At 54.5% G+C, this 20,456-nt stretch overlaps 7 protein-coding genes across 7 annotated transcripts; 4 read left to right on the top strand and 3 right to left on the bottom strand.

Annotated features, from left to right (window-relative positions):
- Positions 1-106: 106 nt before the first annotated feature.
- Positions 107-2,332, top strand: N656DRAFT_254193 (uncharacterized protein). Its single transcript, XM_064809012.1, has 7 exons — positions 107-248; positions 328-645; positions 707-1,282; positions 1,362-1,614; positions 1,666-1,696; positions 1,748-2,261; positions 2,324-2,332. Exons 2-6 carry the CDS (start codon positions 331-333, stop codon positions 2,103-2,105), a joined length of 1,533 nt encoding a protein of 510 aa, XP_064674056.1. The 5' UTR covers positions 107-248; positions 328-330; the 3' UTR covers positions 2,106-2,261; positions 2,324-2,332.
- Positions 2,333-3,023: 691 nt separating this feature from the next.
- Positions 3,024-6,499, bottom strand: N656DRAFT_702069 (uncharacterized protein; the record flags this gene model as incomplete). The annotated part of the gene is made up of 2 exons (XM_064810993.1): positions 3,024-5,662; positions 5,716-6,499. The coding sequence occupies 2 exons, from the start codon at positions 6,497-6,499 to the stop codon at positions 3,024-3,026; spliced, it is 3,423 nt and encodes a 1,140-aa protein (XP_064674055.1).
- Positions 6,500-10,182: 3,683 nt separating this feature from the next.
- On the top strand, positions 10,183-12,114 carry N656DRAFT_700622 (general substrate transporter; the record flags this gene model as incomplete). Its single annotated transcript, XM_064810881.1, has 6 exons — positions 10,183-10,349; positions 10,436-10,561; positions 10,629-10,732; positions 10,798-10,944; positions 11,019-11,875; positions 11,947-12,114. The coding sequence occupies 6 exons, from the start codon at positions 10,183-10,185 to the stop codon at positions 12,112-12,114; spliced, it is 1,569 nt and encodes a 522-aa protein (XP_064674054.1).
- Positions 12,115-13,473: 1,359 nt separating this feature from the next.
- Positions 13,474-14,509, bottom strand: N656DRAFT_253692 (uncharacterized protein). Its single transcript, XM_064809011.1, has 2 exons — positions 14,326-14,509; positions 13,474-14,254 (listed from the first exon to the last, which is right to left on the bottom strand). Exons 1-2 carry the CDS (start codon positions 14,425-14,427, stop codon positions 13,772-13,774), a joined length of 585 nt encoding a protein of 194 aa, XP_064674053.1. The 5' UTR covers positions 14,428-14,509; the 3' UTR covers positions 13,474-13,771.
- A 675-nt stretch (positions 14,510-15,184) lies between these two features.
- Positions 15,185-15,506, bottom strand: N656DRAFT_786836 (uncharacterized protein; the record flags this gene model as incomplete). Its single annotated transcript, XM_064816559.1, has 2 exons — positions 15,185-15,308; positions 15,397-15,506. The coding sequence occupies 2 exons, from the start codon at positions 15,504-15,506 to the stop codon at positions 15,185-15,187; spliced, it is 234 nt and encodes a 77-aa protein (XP_064674052.1).
- On the top strand, positions 15,210-16,093 carry N656DRAFT_774756 (uncharacterized protein). Its single transcript, XM_064814334.1, has one exon. The coding sequence runs from the start codon at positions 15,567-15,569 to the stop codon at positions 15,816-15,818; it is 252 nt and encodes an 83-aa protein (XP_064674051.1). The 5' UTR covers positions 15,210-15,566; the 3' UTR covers positions 15,819-16,093.
- Positions 16,094-17,022: 929 nt separating this feature from the next.
- On the top strand, positions 17,023-19,486 carry N656DRAFT_765439 (uncharacterized protein; the record flags this gene model as incomplete). Its single annotated transcript, XM_064813407.1, has 2 exons — positions 17,023-17,897; positions 17,953-19,486. 2 exons carry the CDS (start codon positions 17,023-17,025, stop codon positions 19,484-19,486), a joined length of 2,409 nt encoding a protein of 802 aa, XP_064674050.1.
- Positions 19,487-20,456: the final 970 nt, after the last annotated feature.

Below are 20,456 nucleotides of genomic sequence, written 5' to 3'. Positions count from 1 at the left end.
GTTCCGGACTGTCATGCAGGTTTCGGAATTCTAGTATCTCGAGCCATCAGCATCTCATTGCCTCCTGCGACGGTCAAGGCATCCAAAACACCAGATCCTCTTGTACCTGGATTCTAAGTCTCTCCTGCCCTTCTCAGTCTTACACCTCCCCAGTGGCATCAATCCGCTCCTGCAGTCAGCCTTATCCTTTCTCGGAAGCATTTGATTCATAAGGCCTATTGATTGCCCAAGCATCCGGCCTCTCATCCGTGAGTTTCAGTCCATCGGCACTGACGCAATGATCGTTGCTCTATCAGTCACGGTCGCAATGTTGACTCTGCCTGCCAGATTATGGCTGCAGTTACCCCAATGGAATTGGTCGCGAAAGGCGATCAAAGCCCTATCCCTCTTCGATGCACCCTGTGCCCGACGAAGCCCAATTTTTCTGACCTGTCTCACCTTCTCACCCACATGGCTTCCAAAAGTCATCTGTCCCACAAGTTCAAGGTTGAGTTGAGGTCAAAGAACGATAGAGAAGCCTATGAGAATTTTCGCCAGTACAATGACTGGTACCACCGGTACGACATTGATAGTCTTCTCGCCGAGCGCATAATTGCAAAGGACCAAAAGAAGTCAGGCAGAAGAGGCCGGTCTGCAACCACAGCTGTGAGTTATAGCCATGAACCATCTAGCACTGAGGACGTGTACTGAACTGAAGATCGCACAGGGTATCAAGCGAGAAACCAGTGCGGACGGAAAACAGGACGACTCAATTAAGGCGGAACCCGAAGACAATTTTGAGCCATCCGAACCGCCTCTTATGTTAGCTCCATGGCCCCCAGCTTCAATCCCATCATACAACGGGCGCCAAGGATACTTGGATGACTCAAGCTATCAGACCCCGAATTTGAAGCGATCTCGGTCGGACGCTTCATCTCCCAACCCACATGAGAACCCGTTGCATCTGCATTACGGGCGATTGCCTTCCGAGGCCGAGACCGCGGAGAGCGCCCCTGCGTCTGAGCTAACTAGCTTGCCTTCTGAAGTAACCGATCCTCCCGAAGACGAAAACGAAAATGACACCAGCAAACTGAAGGGTATCAGATATCCGGGCATGGGTCTGTTCGACGCCGCGGACGAGGATCAGAAAAAGAGGCGCAATCAACGGAAGGATGATTCTGTCCTGAAACAGATGGAAGAGATATCGTCTGGCATCGAACCAACTGAGTGTGTCTGGACAGAGATTGGCGAGTTCCAACGCAGTCGCGATATCTACGCTACTCCTTCAATTGAGGGAAGCCCTGTTCGTCGTCCCCTTGCAGGCCCCATGCCTTTCCTATTCGAATTCGTATGTTCCGTTCTGACATCATTTGTCCTTCCAGGACCGCACATTGGAGCCTCAGGAAGAGCCCGACGCCGTCAGGCCTAAAAGACGCCGTCGATCCGCGGCGGCCCCGGCGCAACAACGCCAGACACGGTCCTCAGCCAGAATTACGCGGAGGAATGAGCTGCGCCAGCAGAAGGTTCATACGGAAGATGATCTTTCTGAGCAAGTCGACATCGATGACAGCATCCAGACGCAGAATTCCGTTGATTCCCACGACATCTTCCGTGATCCTCCGAATCCTCACCTCGGTATGAAAACCTCTTGAACATGGAAATGTGTTTGAAACTGATAGCCTGTAGGTTGGGCAGAGACGGCTCAGGAGAAAGCCAGGTTTGAAGCCACTTCCTTCTGTTACCGTTGTTCGTTCCTGACATCATTCAGTTTCAACCTTGGACGGCCTTCAGCTCTCCAGTCTCGGAATCCGAACCTGTCCATGGCGTCGTCAACACCGAAGGCTGTCAAGTCTACGTCATTCTTCCCTACGAGAGAGACCACAGGAGTCTCATTCGCACACCAGCCTCCGATCCCGGCTAGCCACTATTTCCAACATCAGCATGCAATGGGCGGCGGAAACGCCAACCCGCTTTGCGCTCAGAATAGAAACGGATTTTTCAATCCTTACGGTTATCCCATCCATAGTAACGCAATGAACCTGGGCAGCATGCATTTCAACCCTTTCGGCGCATCCTATGGTACGGACTCGGCCCACGACCGCGGTGATGACGATTTCGAGCTCTAAAGGGTTGGCCGTTGGAAGGCTCACGATGAGCTCGGCATGACAATTTTGTCTGGAGCTTCTGCTTTACGTCGAGAACTCCAGACCCTAAGAATGGAATGAACAATCCATTTGTGCTCCGCAATCCGCTTGAAATCGAATGGTTCCAGCGAGAGACTCGTAAGTCTTGTTACAAACAGGACGGCCATTCAGAGACCTTATGCTGACTTCAAGATTTATAGGTTCCCGATTACATATAGGCCGCATCACTTGCTATTGCGACCCGTCTCCATCATCGTTGCAAGGTCTGGGCCCGTTGGAAGCCTCGTGTGCCGCTGGAAGGCTCGCTACCGAAGCTAGAGAGCATGGGCTTGCCCCCTTTTTTGTCTTTCCTTTTCTTTTTCCTTTTGATCCATTAACCCCATCTTCTAGATATTAGCAAGGACTGCAGGGGAAAGTCATCCGTTACTTGGTTGTATTTAGCATGGAGACTGGGTCGATAGCTTGCTATAGACTTGACTGACATACCTACTCTCACCTCAAGGAAGGCTTCACAGGCAACCAGGCGTGTTGTGTTTGTTGAATGGATAGATTTCGTACATTTAAGCGTGGTCTAGGATGGCTGCATCCGAGGGGCCGGTTTAGCATCGCAGCTGGATACAGTGCATGCCAGATACTGGTGAGGACAAGTAAATCAGGTAGTTCTCCATATTAGCTCCGCAGATGACGGTGTAACCAGCAAGCTGTTGAACAGAGCAAGCAAAACAGCAAACCGTGTCACCTTACTAACACCCTTCTGCTGAGATGACTAACCGTGTAGAAGTGCTTTCTTGTGCTAGCCAGCCTCAGGGATAATATTGATACACGACCATATAACCTTTGCGCCTCCCGATTCTCCCTATTCTCATGCGAAGCCTTGATACCAGGAAAATTACATACTGCTCACAACTGCTCAATACTTGAGATCAGATGATCCAGCTGCTGATCCGCCGGCGACGACGAGGCCGGTGACGGCTTGGCCTCATCGCCGCCAGCCGCCGCTGTCAGAACGTCGCAAAGCAGCCTTGCCGCGCCACGCAGCCGGCGCACCTTGACGCCCTCTTCCATCTCGAGCGACTTGTGCGCCGCCACGTCGAGCACGCGGCGCGGGATGCGCGCCAGCCGCGCCACGTTGAGCCCGTAAGACCTGTGTGCCACCCCCTCGGCGACCTCGTATAGGAAGGTGATTTCCTCGTCGGCTGCTGTCGTCTCTTGTTCATCTGCCCTTGCCTTGGAAGAAGAGGAGGTGGTAGTGAAGCGCATATGCACGCAGCGCACGCGCCCGTCGCCCAGGCCCTGGGCGACCCGCGCGAGGCTCTGATAGTGGGTGATGAAGAGGGTCAGGCAGCGGGTCTCGCGGACGACGTAGTCGAGCACCGCGTGGGCGATGGCGGCGCCGTCGTGGGTGCTCGTGCCGCGGCCGAGCTCGTCGAGCACGACGAGGGAGCGCGGTGTGGCGGAGCGCAGGATTGCGGCCGTCTCCGAGACCTCCACCATGAAGGTGCTCTCACCGGCGAACAGGTTGTCGCGCGCTCCCATGCGCGTGTAGATTGCGTCGACTAGCGTCAGGGACATGGCCGTGGCCGGCACGAAGGATCCGATCTGAGCGAGGAGAACCAGCAGCGCCACAGCACGGACGTAGCTGGATTTGCCGCCCATGTTGGGACCGGTTATCAGTTGGGCCAAGGGTGATGGAGATGAAAGGGAGGTGGTGAAAGGGATGTAGCCGTTTGGCAGGGTGTGTTCGGCAATTGGGTGGCGGCCTTCGGTGATTGAGATTGTGGGGGGTGTTGAGAGCGATGGGAGAAAGGTTGGTTTGGTGTAGCCGGGGAGAGAAGCGACTTCCGCGAAGGACAGAAGGCAGTCGAGCGTAGCAAGCGATGCGACTGCGTCGCGAAGGGGTTGGTAGTTCGCCGAGATGGACTGGAGCAGGGAAGCAAAAGCGGCATCGCAGGCGGCAGCAAGGGCTTCCTTGTGCTGATCGCGCTCATTGATCAGGCGCATCACCTCCGGGGTATGGAAGCGCGAGACCTTCTTCGTGCCGCTTATTTTCGCCCACGACGCCGGGACCCGCTTGAGGTCGGTGTTCGAGACTTCAATTAGGTACTCAATACCAGCCACGGTGACGTAGGAGACGGGCGTTTTCATGGACAATTTTGTGGCGGCGTCTTTGCGATGGGCATCTAGGTCGGCCTCAACAGCGGCAATGCCGAGCTTGTGGTTTGTAATGTCTTCCGTCTCTTCCTCATCACGGAAGAAGGCGTACTTGTCGTCTTTCCTCGCCGCCTCTGCATTGATCTTGTCGAGGTATGAGGTTACGATGTTGCCGATGGCTGGCAGCGAGCAGATTGCCTCACTGATAAGGGGTGATTTAAAGCCGGTGTCTGCTGGCGTCTTCACCCTTGAGAATTCTATAGAAATTCTTTGGAGCGTCTGCAGCGTCGAGAGGAGCTCGGCCCGAGTGCACTTCCCATAGTAGATACGGATAAGGCTTCGCTCAAGATCCGTTTTGGTGGAATTGAGTATACCAACCAGTTTGTCAACCTTGACCGTAGATTGATTCTCGAGCAGTTCCTCAACAGCGGAGACGCGCTCCTCCAATCGGTCCCGGTCCAGTAACGGACGGCCTATCCATTTCCTTAGCAGTCTTCGACCGGGGCGAGACCGGGTCTTGTCCAGAGCCCACAGCAGGCTTCCTCTCTCAGAGTGGTCTGTTGCGTTTCTGTATACCTCCAGGCTCTCTAGGGTAGTCCCGTTGATCAGCATGTGCTGCCGGGAGCTAAAGGACTGGAAGTATTTGGTGAGATCAAATATGTGCTCCAGGCCGTACTCGGTCAGGTGGGTGATCATGGCCGACAGACAGATGGTGACTGGCTCGGGCAGCTTCAAGACTTTGTCAAGGAGGGCCGCCGAACGTTCGTCGTTGCTTTTGGCTTTCCCGGCATAAAATTGGGTTACGTGTGAGTAGGCCTCCGCAGCCATCGTCTTACCCTTGGGAACGCGTTCCACACGACTCCTGTCACCAAAGACATTTGTGCTACTGCCGGAGAGGTGCTGTATGAGCTTATCTGTCGCCTTGGAGAGTTCTCCGACAATGAGGAATTCGCAAGGGGAGATGTGAAGCAATCGGGTCTCAATCTCGCGTCTCATGAAGCCGTCCTCGAAATCGTCGTATATAATGTCTCCTGTTGCAGGTTGCACGGCAACAATTCCAACATCAACCTTCTCGTCTGTTCCTGCGCCTTTGGCAGAGGATTCCGTCAGACAGAGCAAATAACCGCCAGCGGGTGCGCCAGTGGCTTCGGCAGGCTGGTCTAGTTCTCCGGCTTCATCGATGTAGGTGCCCTTGGTGTAGACATTGGTGAGCTTCCTGACAAAGGGCGCATTCCGATTGTCGCCGGCTTTTTTGAGCGCAGCCGTCTCGATCTGGCGCACCACACCCACTTTGTGACCCGCGGCTACAAGACGTTTGGCATGGACATTCAAACGATGCACGGGGATGCTTGCGGAGGCAAACCGGTCAAGGTGCGCTTCTGAGGGATCTGTATGGTGGTTAGCAGGAGCGAACTGCTTCTAAGGGATGGGATCGGCATACGCTCGTCATATCTGAACTTGCCGGGTATGCAGACAATGCTCAGTTCTCTGGCGGCAATACGCGCATCCTCACCGAAGAACCTAAACTTGTATCCGACTTCAACGATCAAGATGGTGTCCATGTGCTTCCTCTTGATGTCGAGGAATTGGATCTCCATTGGAGTGAGCTTTCCCGTCTTGGCACCCTTCTTCTTGGTCTTTGCTGGCGGAGTCGCTTCATCCTCTTCAGCTTCTCCGGCGGCCCCTTCATCATCCTCGCCCTCCAGGCCCGGAGTCTCGCTATCGGCCTGGAAATTTCGTCGTCTGAGCATGGACAAGCTATCGGGATGGCCCAGTTTCTTTACAAATTTCCTGTGCAGCTCCTCTTTTCTTCGTTTTGCAGCTAGGTCGTCGCCATCGTCATCCTCGCCCGGGCAAGACGAATCCAAGTTTGAGGAAGACGCCACATAAGCGTAACGCTCAGTCCGGGAGCGTACACCGGGGCTTTCGGCGACAGGAGCCTCGGACGACGACGCCTTGGCGCGAGGCTTGGACAGATGTTCCGAGTAATCTCCCTCAACAATCGGCTTGACACGCTTTGTTAACCGGCCAGACTTCTCATTACCAAAATCGGCGTTCTCGTGCAGCGGACGTTTTCGCGGCGGATCAACGATGGGACTTGTAGGCGATGTCTCAACAGCAGCTTGAGTGGGCTTCTGTGCCGGTCCATTGGTTGTGGCTTTGGGCGTAAAGAAGCTTCTGAGGGATGCCTGTTTCTTCTCGGGGGGTTTGGAGGATCCAGCCATAGTTGAATGGTGGATAGGTCGCACAGTCGGCGGATGGTGGTGATGTCAGCCAATGTCAAGTCTCGGTAAGACGCGCTCCATCTCCTGCTCTCCAAGAAATTGGAGACGCGCAAGACGCGCTTGGATTGAGTGGTTGCATGCGAACCCACGTGAAAGGTGGATCGTGCACGGCTGAGGTCTCCTTCCATTGGCCAGATTTCTGCACTTGACCCCATCTCTGGCAAGGTACGGGAGCTATGTACTTTAAGTAGAGGGGTAGCTGGTAGTCGGCCTGGCTGGAGTCCAAGATTATCTCGATTAATATCCAAAATAAACTGATCGAGCACTACGAATACCTAAGAAACCTTGAATAAATTCGCAGTAATTAGTGTACGCAGATGCCGACTCGGAACTGGTAGGTATTCAAAACCAGAGTTAAGGTACAGTACCTTACATACCTACAGAAGCACAGAAGCACTTCGGACAGGCGGATCGCCCCTTCCCCTGGCCACTTGCACCGGTTAATTAATGATTGCCTGGACTTCGCTTCCAGGAGGTTACTATGTACGAGTTAGTAAGTCTCATCTCAACCTTCTTCAACCGAACCCATCTGAATGCTAGCAATTATCACGTCTGTTGTTGGAGTTCTTGTCCACCTGAAAGTGGAGTTTCTCAGACAGTAGTCTGGGTAGTAGCCGACTCTCAAGCATTCCACAAGCAGAAAGGAAACCCCCTGAAGACACGCTGCCTGAAAGGCCACTATTTACCAACTGCAGTTGCATTCTTCCAGGTTGGCTCTCTGATGGTCAGATAGTCCTGCCTCTTGCTTCTCGGATAGGTAGGCTGCAACATGCTTGATATTTGGTTTGCCTGATACCCTCCACTACCTAGTGCTGTCCAGCGATGCAACGCAACGTCCCCAGGTCAACTAGCATTCAGAGCCATGCGGACATCCTCCATTTTAATCCTCTCAGGACCTTTACGTTTGCGTACAGCCAACCGATAGTGGTTACCCACCATGCCATCTCGCGCGGCGAGCCTAGGGAATAGGGGACGGGACCACACCACATAGGAGACGGATCACCACAGTATGCTTTCTTTTTGTCTTCCAGGGATGCGGAAGACGAACTTCAATTTTGGCCGTGGGCCTCGGGTGCATCTGGACTCGGCGGCAGCGGGTCGGGTACTCCGTATGCAGCTGGGCTTCCGGTCCCGGCCAAAGCTTACGGCTGTACGTGATGTACTTCTATATACCTATCTGCCGGAAACCCGAGGACCACGCTGCTGAGAGACCGATTACATTTGCACCCTATCCCAACAACTCGACGATGGAGTCGGGCTGAGGATGCGATGGCAGCCGGGATTTGTCCCCAAGGACATTCAGCCGCAGCAGTGGTGCCGGCAAGCGAACCGAACCAGTGTACGGAGATTATTACGTTGGAGCCCGATTCTTTGCCCTTTGCCCATCGGATGTCAAGATCGGACCTCTTCCCGGGCACTTCTGAATTCTGATGGAGCGGCTAAGACCTGGCAGCAGTGGCTTTCACACCTTCATCAGATCAGCTGGCTTGAGGTGCGAGGATGACCTGAGCGGTAGTAAGGCAGGACCCAGGTCGCCGTCACCTCAAGAGCCGGGCTTTTTAGGCTAAATAAGCGCCAAGGCGGGTAATATAGTGGACTCCCTCGAGTCCCAAGCCTTGAAAGCGTTTGCGGCCAAGGAGCCGCGAAGTGGCAAGACAAAGCGCTGCGGGACGGTTTTCTCCTTTCTCCGCAAGCGCGTCCACGCTACGCTTGCTGACTCCAGTTGACTCCTCTGAACCGGAGAGCCCCAACGGCTCAGCTAACCCTTCTCGAAGCCCAGGGAAGACGTCGCGCGACAACCCGCCCAGTTCGTTACCCTACACGGGCCAGACGCCGACCAAGGTGGCCCGGATTCACGGGGAAGATTCCTACTGACCAATCACGGCTTCGCAGTGGCTCATCGACCCACTGGCTTAGACTTGCATGTCAGCGACTCCTCGCGGCTGAAGCCAAGTCCTATTGGCGTCCTGGCTGTTTTTCAGTTCCAAATCCTCGTTTTGAAGCCATACTCTTGGGATTCCAGTGTTATCCGGTCACGCCCAGTCTTTGCCTAGCGAAGCGAAGCCTGCCAGAGTGGTAACATATTGTTCTGCATAGCATAATGCAAACGCTACTGCGTACCTCTGTACTAGGTATATGCTTCATACGACCACGAAGTTGCCACAATTGCACCCCCTTGGACGAGACCAGGACTAGGATCCATACGCCTACCATTCCTGCCTAATAGAGAACGCACCTCCACCATGTGCTCCGTGGTTACACTACTAGGTACAGCACAGATCGAGTCCCTTGCAACAGAGACATGATGCAAAAGCCTGTACGTACACCGTCTCCGGACGCCATCCTCCAAGAAGTCGACTGCGGGCAAACCACTTTGGATCAAGATGATCTGAATGCAGCAAGACCGTCTCGAACAAGTGGTTTGACTACACTACACGAGGTAGTTTACTCCATTGATAGATCTCAACGTCGGTCCGCCCGCGCCGAGCGGCGCATTGTTGGCTGCAGGTGGCACCGCTGGGCTCGTCTCATTCGCTCCAGCCGCTCGCTTGACTGGGCGCTGACAGGGAGCCCACGCGAAAACCGGTCCGGTCAATCGCAGTCCACACAACAGTCACGAACTCACCGGTGGCTGGACCCGTCCCTGGAGGGCCATATGCGCCAAGACTCGGCAAGGGGAAATTTTCTGTGGGAGCCCATGGGGCGACGGGACCATCCTGGTGTGGAGAACTGGAGATGGCCAAAGTTGGGGAAGTTTGGAGAAAGGCTTTGGCGATCGTCACCATTCCAGCCCTTCCCCAGATGCCACCGATCTGTTGGGCATGGAACACTTGAACGCGAGGGAAGACGCGGGCCAGTTCACTGCGATTCCTCCGTGTTTGTTAAGGATCTATTACACCGGTGAAGCTGTCAGTGTCTGGGCGCCTTATGCTCCGAACAGTCGCTCTTATGGGTGATATTAGCCTCTAACCCATGGGAGACGGTCCACAGTCGGCGAGGACTGCCATTGACAATCTGCTGCCGCGTGCCCCGTCCCAACCATATCCACCTCTGTCATGTAGTGTACGTACAAGTACACTCCTTGCAGCAAGCAGGCCATCCCAGGGGTACCTAAAGGACTTGGCTCTGGATCCGTAGGTTAGGTACTTGACTATTTGCAGATGTGGCGGCCCATCCTACGTGTACATGCACGACAGGTAGGGTACGCGATATACGAGGGTAGCCATGTACAATACCTGTGGTGGTTTTCGGAAGCGTAGAGATGGGTTAAGCTTCTCTGCAGTTGGCTAGGGCGCATCCATGCCCATCACGCTACTCCTCACCCCAATGGGCCATCCCTGGACGCCTGGCCGGTCCGATTGTCCGTCACTCCGTCTTGGACCCTCCCCCAGACCCCAGAGTCGTTTTTGTAGGTTCATACCACGTCCTTATAAGCCATGTAACCCCTCATGGTCTCAGACCTTCTTCTCTTCTGTCTTCTCGTCAGTCCCTGCTATCCGGGTCCAAGGAGACGGATCAACCGCATCGCTAGCATCTCGGTTGACTGCCATTGAAACGCTGCCCGTAACCCGCAGCCCAGCCGATCGTCAATCTCGAGATACCCCCCAAGAAGTGCGTTCAACATGGGCATCTTCGACAAGAAGAAGCCTCTGGCCGAGGCGACGGTGGCTGCCCAGGAGGAGGCCCCCAAGTTCGAGAGGGTAGACTGGACGAAGGATGCCGGTCTTCGCCAGCTCTACTTTTACGCATTCGTTCTCTGCATTGCGTCTGCCACGACTGGTTACGATGGGTAAGCGCCTCAGTCACCTTATACCCATGGGGAACCGCCTCGACGCGTCTACAATGCTAACTCGACCCTCCTTTTTTGGTGAACAGCATGCTTTTCAACTCTCTTCAGGCCATGGTCCAATGGAAGACCTACTTCAACAACCCTGAAGACCACATCCTGGGTCTGCTTGGTGCTCTTTACCAGATTGGCAGCTTGGTTTCCATCCCCATTGTGTAAGTGCAGCAAAAACGGATGGGGGAGCCGCTCGTTCTGTAAGCTGACAGAATTTCCCCGGCGCAGTCCCATCTTGGCCGACAACCTGGGCCGAAAGGTTCCTATTGCCATTGGCTGTGTCATCATGATTGTCGGCGCCATCCTCCAGGGAAGTTGCCAGAACTTGGCCAGTACGTCGTCTATACTTTAGTGACATGGATATTGCAGCATGGGAACGGGCTGACGATTAGTCTAGCTTTCATGGGCGGCCGTGTCATGCTCGGCTTCGGCAACAGTCTGGCTCAGATCTCTTCGCCAATGCTTCTCACTGAGTTGTGCCACCCTCAGCACCGTGCGCGTCTCACCACCGTCTACAACTGTCTCTGGAACGTGGGTGCTCTGAGTAAGTAACTCGACTCAACCAGAGAGGCTCTTGACGGCCAATCGAGAAAGTTGGGTTTGCTAACAGTCATGCAGTCGTTTCGTGGCTTGCCTTCGGCACCAACTTCGTCCCGACTGAGTGGTCCTGGCGTATCCCCGCGCTGCTGCAGGCGCTGCCCTCCGTTGTTCAGCTTGCCTTCATCTACTGGGTGCCCGAGTCGCCGCGTTTCCTGATGGCCAAGGACAAGCATGACAAGGCTCTGCACATCCTTGCCAAATACCACGCCAACGGCAACGAGAATCACCCCACTGTCCAGTTCGAGTTTCTCGAGATCAAGGAGACAATTCGGCTTGAGTTCGAGAACAAGAAGAACAGCAGCTACCTCGACTTTTTCCGCACCAAGGGCAACCGCTACCGGTTCGCTGTCCTCCTGTCTCTGGGTATCTTCTCGCAGTGGTCGGGCAACGCCATTATTTCCAACTACTCTGCCAAGCTCTACACATCGGCCGGCGTTTCAGAGTCGACTCCCCAGCTTGGTCTGGCGGCAGGTCAGACATGCCTTGCCCTCATCGTTTCCATTTCCATGGCTCTCCTGGTCGACAAGGTTGGCCGTCGTCCCATGTTCCTCGCCTCGACCGGCGGTATGTTCGGCACATTTATCTTCTGGACGCTCTGCTCGGCTCTCTATGACACGTACAGGTCCCCCGGCTCTGGCCAGGCCATGATCTTCTTCATTTGGGTGTTCGGTTTCATGTACTCGCTTGCCTGGTCCGGTCTTCTGGTCGGCTACGCCGTCGAGATTCTTCCCTACAAGCTCCGTGCCAAGGGTCTCATGATTATGAACATCTCGATCCAGGTCGCCCTGACGCTCAACACCTATGCCAACCCGGTCGCCTTCAAGTACTTTGAGGATCAGGGAAACACGACATGGAAGCTCTACCTCATCTACACTGTACGAAACCCCAGAAAGCATTCTTCCCATATTCCGAGCAAAGAGCTAACCCATTGCCTTGACAACTACAGTGCTGGATCTTCCTCGAACTTTGCTTCGTTTACTTCATGTACGTCGAGACCAAGGGTCCCACGCTCGAGGAGCTCGCCAAGATCATCGACGGAGACCAGGCCGAAGTCGCCCACGTCGACATCCACCAGGTCGAGAAGGAGGTACAGCTTACCAAGGAGGATGCTTGAACACTGTCACTTCCAGCGTCTTGACTCTTTTACGTCGTTGGGGGCGGCCACATGTACGTGTTGCGTTGGGCTTGGGTTCTTAGTTCTTGGGAAGCAGCAAGTTGCTTGGTTCATTGGGTAGAAAATCCAATCCCGTTTACATAATTTTGCCTGTATACACCTACCCTTCCAGCGAGAAAGCCCGACAGCAGCTGCCTCGGCCAAATTCATCTGCCCATGCAGCATAGGTATCTCCCATCCTGGGCGGGACCGAAGATGGGGGGTGGTCAGAACAAGGGTTGCTTTCTTCGGTTACCTGGCCCCTGGGAACAATTTGTGTATTCCCATGTCCCGTGTCTCCCACCCTTTGCCCCAACCAATCGACGGAAATAGTGTACATATCAGACTGGGACGGGATGGCCCTCGCTTGGAAGAAGACAGGTGCAAGAAAAGGACGGCCGGATTCGCGGTGTAATTTATCGAGGGTTGCAAAGCGGTTTTTTTCGATTCTGGTTTTTTAATTTGGAGCAATCTATTCTATTATACCCTGGTGAAAGACGTACCTCGGGCTCGGATCGCGCTAGAAGATGATCATCTCATGGGTATCGATGATTCGATGGCGATGCATTTATCCTCGGTGAGAGTGGGCTTTCACCTTAGGAAAGAACCGCTGTCAAAGACGGGACTTTGGGGTTCCCCTAATAAGGATCAAGGAAGGGGCACACCCAGCGTTTCTGTACCGCTTACCAGAAAAATTACTCGGCATGGATGCAATTATTGCGCTTCATCATCTCATCTACTGCATCCAGCGCCAGGCTGAGATGGCTCTTATGGCCTTCATCCCCTCGACACTATGTGATTCACTGCAGTACTTGTTCCGCCTTGACAACCCCGGTCCGTCCCGCGCGTACTATACAGATCACACGATTTATTCTATTTTCTAACGGATCCCCGTTCAGTCGAATACAAGTAATTCACATAGGAATACGGATACATTTGGCAATTGGCATCGATCCGAGCGGGGCAGGCGCGCATATCGGATGCCGTGTCCGATCCCGCTGTCTCGGTGATGAGACGGAATGAGCCAGACAGGTACTCTAGACGGAAGCTGCGGCGGCACTTAGGACTAACTGAAGTGCCCTGGCCCGTTCATGTAGTCTAACGTAAGGTATCAGACGGCGGGCACATGATGGCACTTAGGCCACGATCCAGATCTGAAAGGGACTAACACATGACTTAACAGTATCTACAAGAACATACATAGAAAAAGAAGTGAGGCAAGATCCTTGAGTTCTGTTGGGCGATAAGCATCAGCACCGAATAGAAACACTCTCCGTCGGGCGGCAGAGTTCTGCCGCAGGCCTGCCGAGTCTACAACTCGAACCGAACCACAAGCACGTCCGCTTCAACCCGCTGAATTGCTACGCATGGCTTACGGACCGCTGGATGGGGAAGCTCGAGATAATTTATTGCATACAGAGGCGGCCGTCTTACTGCACTATGCAAGGCACCTTAACTCCGACATGCCATCACCTCCTGGCAGACCAATGTCGATGGGCTAATCAGCTACACCTCCGCTTCCACGTCGCCATGCCACACCCCTACCTATCTATTACTTACATGACAGCCTGCATTGTGGAATCCACAGTAATACCGAGTTTACATCGCTATGTACTCGCTATTCCACTGCACCTTGATGCGATGTTCTATATGTAGCGTATAGTTCGCAATTCCCGCTGCAATGGCAACGCTCGCACGGGGGGGACAAGCCATTCATCTTCCTCCAGGAGCTTCGAGGTGCGACGTCCTCCTCTTCCGTTCGCTGCGGGACTGGCGAAGCACGGAAATGCCCTGTTCTGTCTACATAAGGTAACATGATAACGAGTACATAGGGTGAAGACGTTGCACTGAACTGCGGGGAAAGAACTTGAAGAGGTGCCGGTGCCAATCCGTCCATCTGTGCTCGCCCTATGTGAGTGCTCGCTGCTGAGAAACTGGAACGTGTATTTACACTCAAACTGTGGGTGAGATGTGGTGGTAGGTATAGTTTGATGGGTTGGGTGGCTTGAGGTTCAAGTTCCAGGTGCCCAGTCCGAAGGCCAAAGTACTGCCCAGTTAAACGATATGAACCGTGGACTATACTTAGGCCGCTTTCATGTTCCTGTTGAGTTGGGATCCTGGGTTAGCGAGTTGCAGCATTCACGCAGAGGTGGATTGGTCTTGCTGTCCTACGACCTGGATGCCCATGGAAGGAGCAAGTCCAACCCAGCCGTTCTTGAACCAGTATAAACCCCCCTCCCCCTTCCCCGCGCAATTATCAAACCAAACCTCCATGGCCACGCTCTCCACAGTCGAGGTACTTCCAGACTGTGGCGCTTTGTCCCCTAATAACACACCTCGCTCACGGGCGGGAGGTCAAGATAAAACGAGACATAGGTAGTTCGAATTGGAAGCCATGACTTGCATCCAGCTTGCCTGTTCGTAGAAATAGTGCGGCGCTATCGAAGCTTGAGTAAGGGTATTGACTTTGATGCGGATAGACGGGCCGGGTAAGCTGTGGCGTGATGGCCACAATCTCCCCAGGGATGAGGACTTCGTATCTGACTTCGTTGGCGACATGTAGACCAGGATGATACTCGAAATCTCGCGTAGTGATATTTAATTACTATTCTGTCTTTTCCCTTTTGGAGACAATCAGGTTGATAAACCGAGTCTCGAGCGAACTCTGTTGGCTTCATTAATCCCAGGGGAATGCTGAAAACTCATGTCATATCCTCCCCTTCACGGCGCGAGACTCCTTGCCTGCCGGTTTCTGGCCAGCGCGCATGCGTAGTCAGTCGCCCAGCCAGGATACTCGAGTGATTCACCTATACGTCTCAGTATATGCTGTTCCCAGCACGGTCGTTGACGTGTCTGAGCCCTCACAGGTGAATTCTGGACCCGGAGGACGCGCCGACCAAAGTTCGGCACTGCAGCTGGAGTCCATATGGCCCACTGTCCTCGGCACATGCCGCGCGTGCTGCTCTTTAGTCGGTTCATCGCAAACTAGGACGCACAGATTGACAGTTTGAACTGTCGCGTGAGCAGGCCCTCATCTGATGTCCTTGACACCCGGCGACGAGTATATCTCTAGCTGTCGGCGGCCTTTTCGCAGCAAGAACTCAATGGCGGCAAAATCTCTCTTGTCGACCTTGATGTTTTTGTCGAACTCACTTCTGTTTTCACTTCTACGGTTACCACAGCTCACTGGTTGATGGTCGCTGAACAAGTCGATGAGATACACTAACAGAAAGCGGTGCTTACCTGGCAAACACTTGGAAATGCTGCCGGGTTGCCTGGGGCTTCTTTCGGCATTCTCGAAGACATTGCCGATACAGGCCGAGAACCTCCTTTTGAAGGCCTGACAGACGCATTTGGCTTCGCCGCTGCCAGTGGCATGGGGTTAGGGGCCGGCTGATGAAATTGATTGCGCGATGAACCTCATCGATCCAGGTCGTGATGCGGATCGTGATGGACCCGCGATGAAAACCTCGGCACAGCCCAGTCCCACACCCCACAATGTGCTGGGGCAGGCTCCAGGGCTCCACCAAGTGGCACCATCATCACGGGCTCAGCTACAACACCATCGCCAAATCCCTTTGAAAGTTGCAGAATTGACAACTGTTTACATAGCTTCTAACCAGTCACTCTCGGGTAGCACTCTCTACTCTCAGTTGCTGGTGTAGTCTGAATTGCGCTGATACACCAGTGTAATGCTACTGTACATACCGTACCGCCTGTATGTACGGTACAATACCTCCGTGCATTATATAGTACACAGTGTGTGTGGATCTTACCGCTCTACGGATACAAAGGTAGTAATTAGCGCGCGCTCGGAGGGCTTATGGTGACGCACAGACAACGTTGACCAAGGTGCCTGAGCTGCTGAACGGAAGAAACCGACTGAAGGGAGACGATAAGAGAAGAGTTCCATTCACATATATCTTAGGTATTATTTGCCAGAAGAACAACTTCCAGGTATGTAAACTACAGTATTCATCATGCATCTTGCTTGACCTCAGTATATTTCATCCCAGTTGGGTCAGCGCGGGTTACCACTTACCAGAACTGGTCCAGAAGCTAACTAGGGAGAGTGGGTCGTGTCACCAGCCCCATGTGTGCTACCAAATCCACGTGGAACTTGCAGCTCTTCTTGTTTGCCAGTTTCATGACCTTTCCTCCACAGCCACCTCAAACAGTACGCTAACCTGGGCAGGCCAACCATGGCCCTGCCCACCTCACTCAAACACTGCCTGTGGGCTGAGCTGGTTGGAGAGGCTGCTGAGCAATAGCATGACTCTATGGTCAGTAACTTGAACGGTCACAAGTTAGCTGGTTACCTCCGGTAGGCAGAGACCGCTCATTCAACCTGATCCGGGCCATTGACGACTGTGTAAGACGCTTGAGACGGCGGCGGAGTTAGCAGGCATATTTGGGCCGATGCTTACCTTTTAGGAGCTTCTGAAACTGCCTCGGTGAGGGCAAGCATTCCAGCTGAGCGATGCGATGGCGACAGCTCAAAAGCACAGAATGCCCGATTCGGGGCTACGCGCGAGCTTTTGTCATTTGATCATGGCAAAGAGGAATTAGGCACGCACGCGAGGAGGGCTTGTATATTCTTGTCTGCTTTCTTTCATGCATTGTTTTGTCTAGCATTTTCTAACTTGTTGCTCGCCGTCCATTGTTCCGTTGGTTCCCCCTGTTGGCCCCTTATCACACGGTTCCCAACGAGGCGACCAGATACACAGTCTTGGGCTCTAGAGCGTCTTGCAATACCCAGGTAACCGACTGCAATAGTCAAGGTTGTCTTCTCATCTTCCAGCATTGTTCGGACCCCTGACATCGTCCTTTTTCTCCCTTATCCAGCGGTTTTGCTTTCGCATCCTAGCCATGGCTACGACCACAATCCTCCGGACCCTGACGGACCCAACAACCACAATCACGGTCCCAGGCGGGCCTAGTTTCCAGCGGATAGAAGCACAAAAGACGGCGCTGCCAGCAGCTACACTGACAAGTCCAACCTTGCCAAGCAACAGCAACAGCAACAGCAAGATAGACATCCATGTCCCATACCCACCGTTAGAGCACCACGACGAAACTTCCTCCCAGCAAACTCTTCAAAGTCGGGCAAATCAAGCCGCAGAGGTGGAAGCCAGTCATGAAGAAGTGGAGGAGGAGGACCCTGAAGAACTAGACCTATCGACCTACCCTCCTCCTGAAGCAGTCCTTACCCCACTTCCCGATTCAACACCAGAGACCATCAGGGACATAGTTGAATCTGCCCTGGAGAATGTTACACAGCAAATACGGCTCGAAAAGCAGAGGGCAGAGGAGGAAGCGCGGCTCCGAGCCGAGATAGAATGGAATCGGGAGAGAGAGCGGGAGGCTGATGCCCTGAGACAGGCGGAAGCGGAGGCAGAGGCACGGGACGCAAAGGGGAAAGGGGTCAGCAGGGCTAGTACAGAGAATCACCCTTCAACAATACCCAATATCAAAGTCACTCCTATCGAATCCGGACATGGCGGAGGGCCTACGATCAAATTCCCCTCAGGAGGACGCTCCCGGTTCGGGCTGCGACGCATGTTTCACAGGAAGGGGGAGTCGAAGGGCGAGACCAGCATGGCCGCGGCATCAAGGGACCAAAGCGCATCATCAAGGGCGGCACAAAAGGATGAAGAAGCGCCCAGTGTTTTCACACAGTTCATCTACAAGCATATCCATCCGAAGCTGGGAATCTCCACTTCAGACTCCGGATCAGACGAGTTGTAAGTAGTCACCTCTCTCCGAAGCTCTCAAGACTGGTGCTCACAAAGTCCTTAGGACGTGCGTCTCCTGCTTCGAGGACCTCACACCCAAAGAGGGCGTCAAGACCGTCTGTCACACATACTGCAAGGACTGCTTTCAGATGCTCATCCAGACGGCCATCGAGAACCAGGCGCAATGGCCGCCCAAATGCTGCCTCAACCCGGTACCCTACCGGACCATCACCAAGCACGTCAACCGCGACCTTTTGAGGCGGTACAGAGACACGTACGAGGAAATGTCCATCCCGGCCGAGAACCGCATTTACTGCAGCTCCCCCGACTGCGGCGAATGGATCCGCAGCGTCAACCGCGACAGGCAGACGGCCGTGTGCAAAAAGGGGCACGCCATGTGCGTCATGTGCCGGCAGCCGCCGCATGAGACGGACGGCGGCGAGTGCCCCCGGGACACGGGCCGGCAACTGGTGGAGCGTCTCGCCGAGGAGGAGGGTTGGCGCCGTTGCATCGACTGCGGCATCCTGGTCGAGCACCGCGAGGCCTGCCAGCACATGACATGCCGGTGCGGCGCCGAGTTCTGCTACGTGTGCGGCGCCCGCTGGCGCAGTTGCCACTGCTCCATGGACGAGCTCGCAGACATCAAGCGCCGTGCCGCCGAGCGTCGCGCCGCCCGCCAGGCCACCAAGGTCTCAGAGGATGAATGGCTGCAGAACGCCCTGCGGCTGATTGAGGAGTACGAGCGCGAAGAGGAGCGCAAGGCGGAGGAGGCCAGGGCGGCGGCCGTCGCGCGCCGCGAGGAGAGACGCCGTCGGCGGGCCGCGGAGCGCGCTCGTCGCGAGGAGGCCCGGCTCGTCGAGCTCGAGGCCAAGTACGATGGCCTGCTGGACGTGCTGGTGGAGATTGAGAACACGCAGCGGGCGGTCCTGCTGAGCGCGCACGAAAAGGACCTGCGGCGTTGCCAGAGCCGAAACGACGGGGAGCGAAACAGCCTCGCATCGCAACAGGACCACGAGCGTGCGCAGCTGCGGGTGTCGACGGTGGAGCAGATCCGGCGCTGCGAGGAGGACCTGCAACGCGAATACCGCGCCCGCCTGGCCTGGGAGAAGCAGCTCGAGGCCGACTACCGGCAAGCTCTGAACGCCGCCTGCGACAACAAGGCTGGCGGTGAGCAGGTTGCCCGCGAGGCGATGCGCGCGTACATGGCCAAGAACGACGAGCGCATGCGCATGTGGTGCAGGTGGCGCGACAACGAGCTACAGAGGATGCGCTACGCGGTCGAGGAGGAGCTGGCCGTCCGGGAGGAGCTGATGGAGACCATGCGGCAGCGCCAGGGCGAGAGGCTGGCGGCGCGCGAGAGGGAGCTGAAGAGGACCCACACGGCAGAGGACAAGTGGTTTGAGCTGGTGGTTGCGGAGCGAAAGCGGCTGCTGGCTGAGCTCGAGCTGGTCGAGAGGGAGAATGGCGGCGACAATGAGGAGGAAAGCGTGGCGAGTGGGACTGACGATGATGAGATTGAGAACAACCGTCTCGCTGAAGATGACGAGGGTGACGGATCAGCGCACTTGGACGCCCCTGGGAGCTGGCCGCTGTCTTGATGCCATTTGTATTCGGTACTGTGGGCCCGTGGGGATCTACATAAGATCTGAAGGCGGAAAAGCTAGCCTCGTTACCCGTCCGCCGGCCTCCGTTGCTAGCAGACAGACCTCACTAACTGCTCGTCGGCAACCGGCATATCAGCCTGCCATAGGTACCTCCATGGAAAGATTGGATACCCGACAGAGGCGTGGTTGCTCCCCAGCCCCCCTGTTGGTCTCGATAGTTTTACGGAGTGGCTTGTCCAATCGACCAATAATCTCAGGACGTTAGCAGCGCTATCTTATCTCAGCCCCTAACGCCAGCATGTTCTTTAGTTACGTCATTGGGCTGCCAACTGAACTGTCACATACGGAGAGTCGAGCGTTGTATGTACTGTACATACGAGCAGCATGGCGACAATTCGAATAGTTAATCGGTAGATCGAGACACTTGGTTACACGATACAGACAGCGGGATTTTGGGATAGGAATAACTATGGAATAGCTTTGGCATAGTGTAGACTATCAGCGTTGAATTCACCAAATCCTCAGTTGCCATGAGGTCGTTCTAGTGCCGAACCTTTCCAGACATGATGCATCCTGTATCAGCCATGCGCTATAATATCAGGTACGTAATACTGTTTCTATTGGTTTGCCCACTCAACTGTGAACCAAACATTAGAGCCTTCCCCACACTCCGAGTCTGCAGCGCATGTACACAGTACATACTAAGACAAGATGGTGTGCGGCCTGTTACTGCCTTGTCTCAGTGGCAGTAGGAAGTTATCTTAGAACTTAGACCCGCTGGTGGACTGTATTTGCATTAGAGTATACAGTGAATAGATGTAGCCAATCAAGATATTAGAATAGACCTATACCGCAATAGCCTACCAGCTGGTCTGAGTCGCGCATCGGGCCCTCTACCTACCTGACTATTGCGACTAGGTTCTCGATTTGCGCCAATAAGCCTTTCTTAGCTAATACTGTGTTA

This window comes from Canariomyces notabilis, assembly GCF_033297395.1.
Source record: "Canariomyces notabilis strain CBS 508.74 unplaced genomic scaffold N656scaffold_2, whole genome shotgun sequence".
In the NCBI taxonomy this organism is placed as follows: domain Eukaryota; kingdom Fungi; phylum Ascomycota; class Sordariomycetes; order Sordariales; family Chaetomiaceae; genus Canariomyces; species Canariomyces notabilis.
Note: the sequence above shows the minus strand (reverse complement) of the source record. Positions and strands in the feature narration are given on the sequence as shown.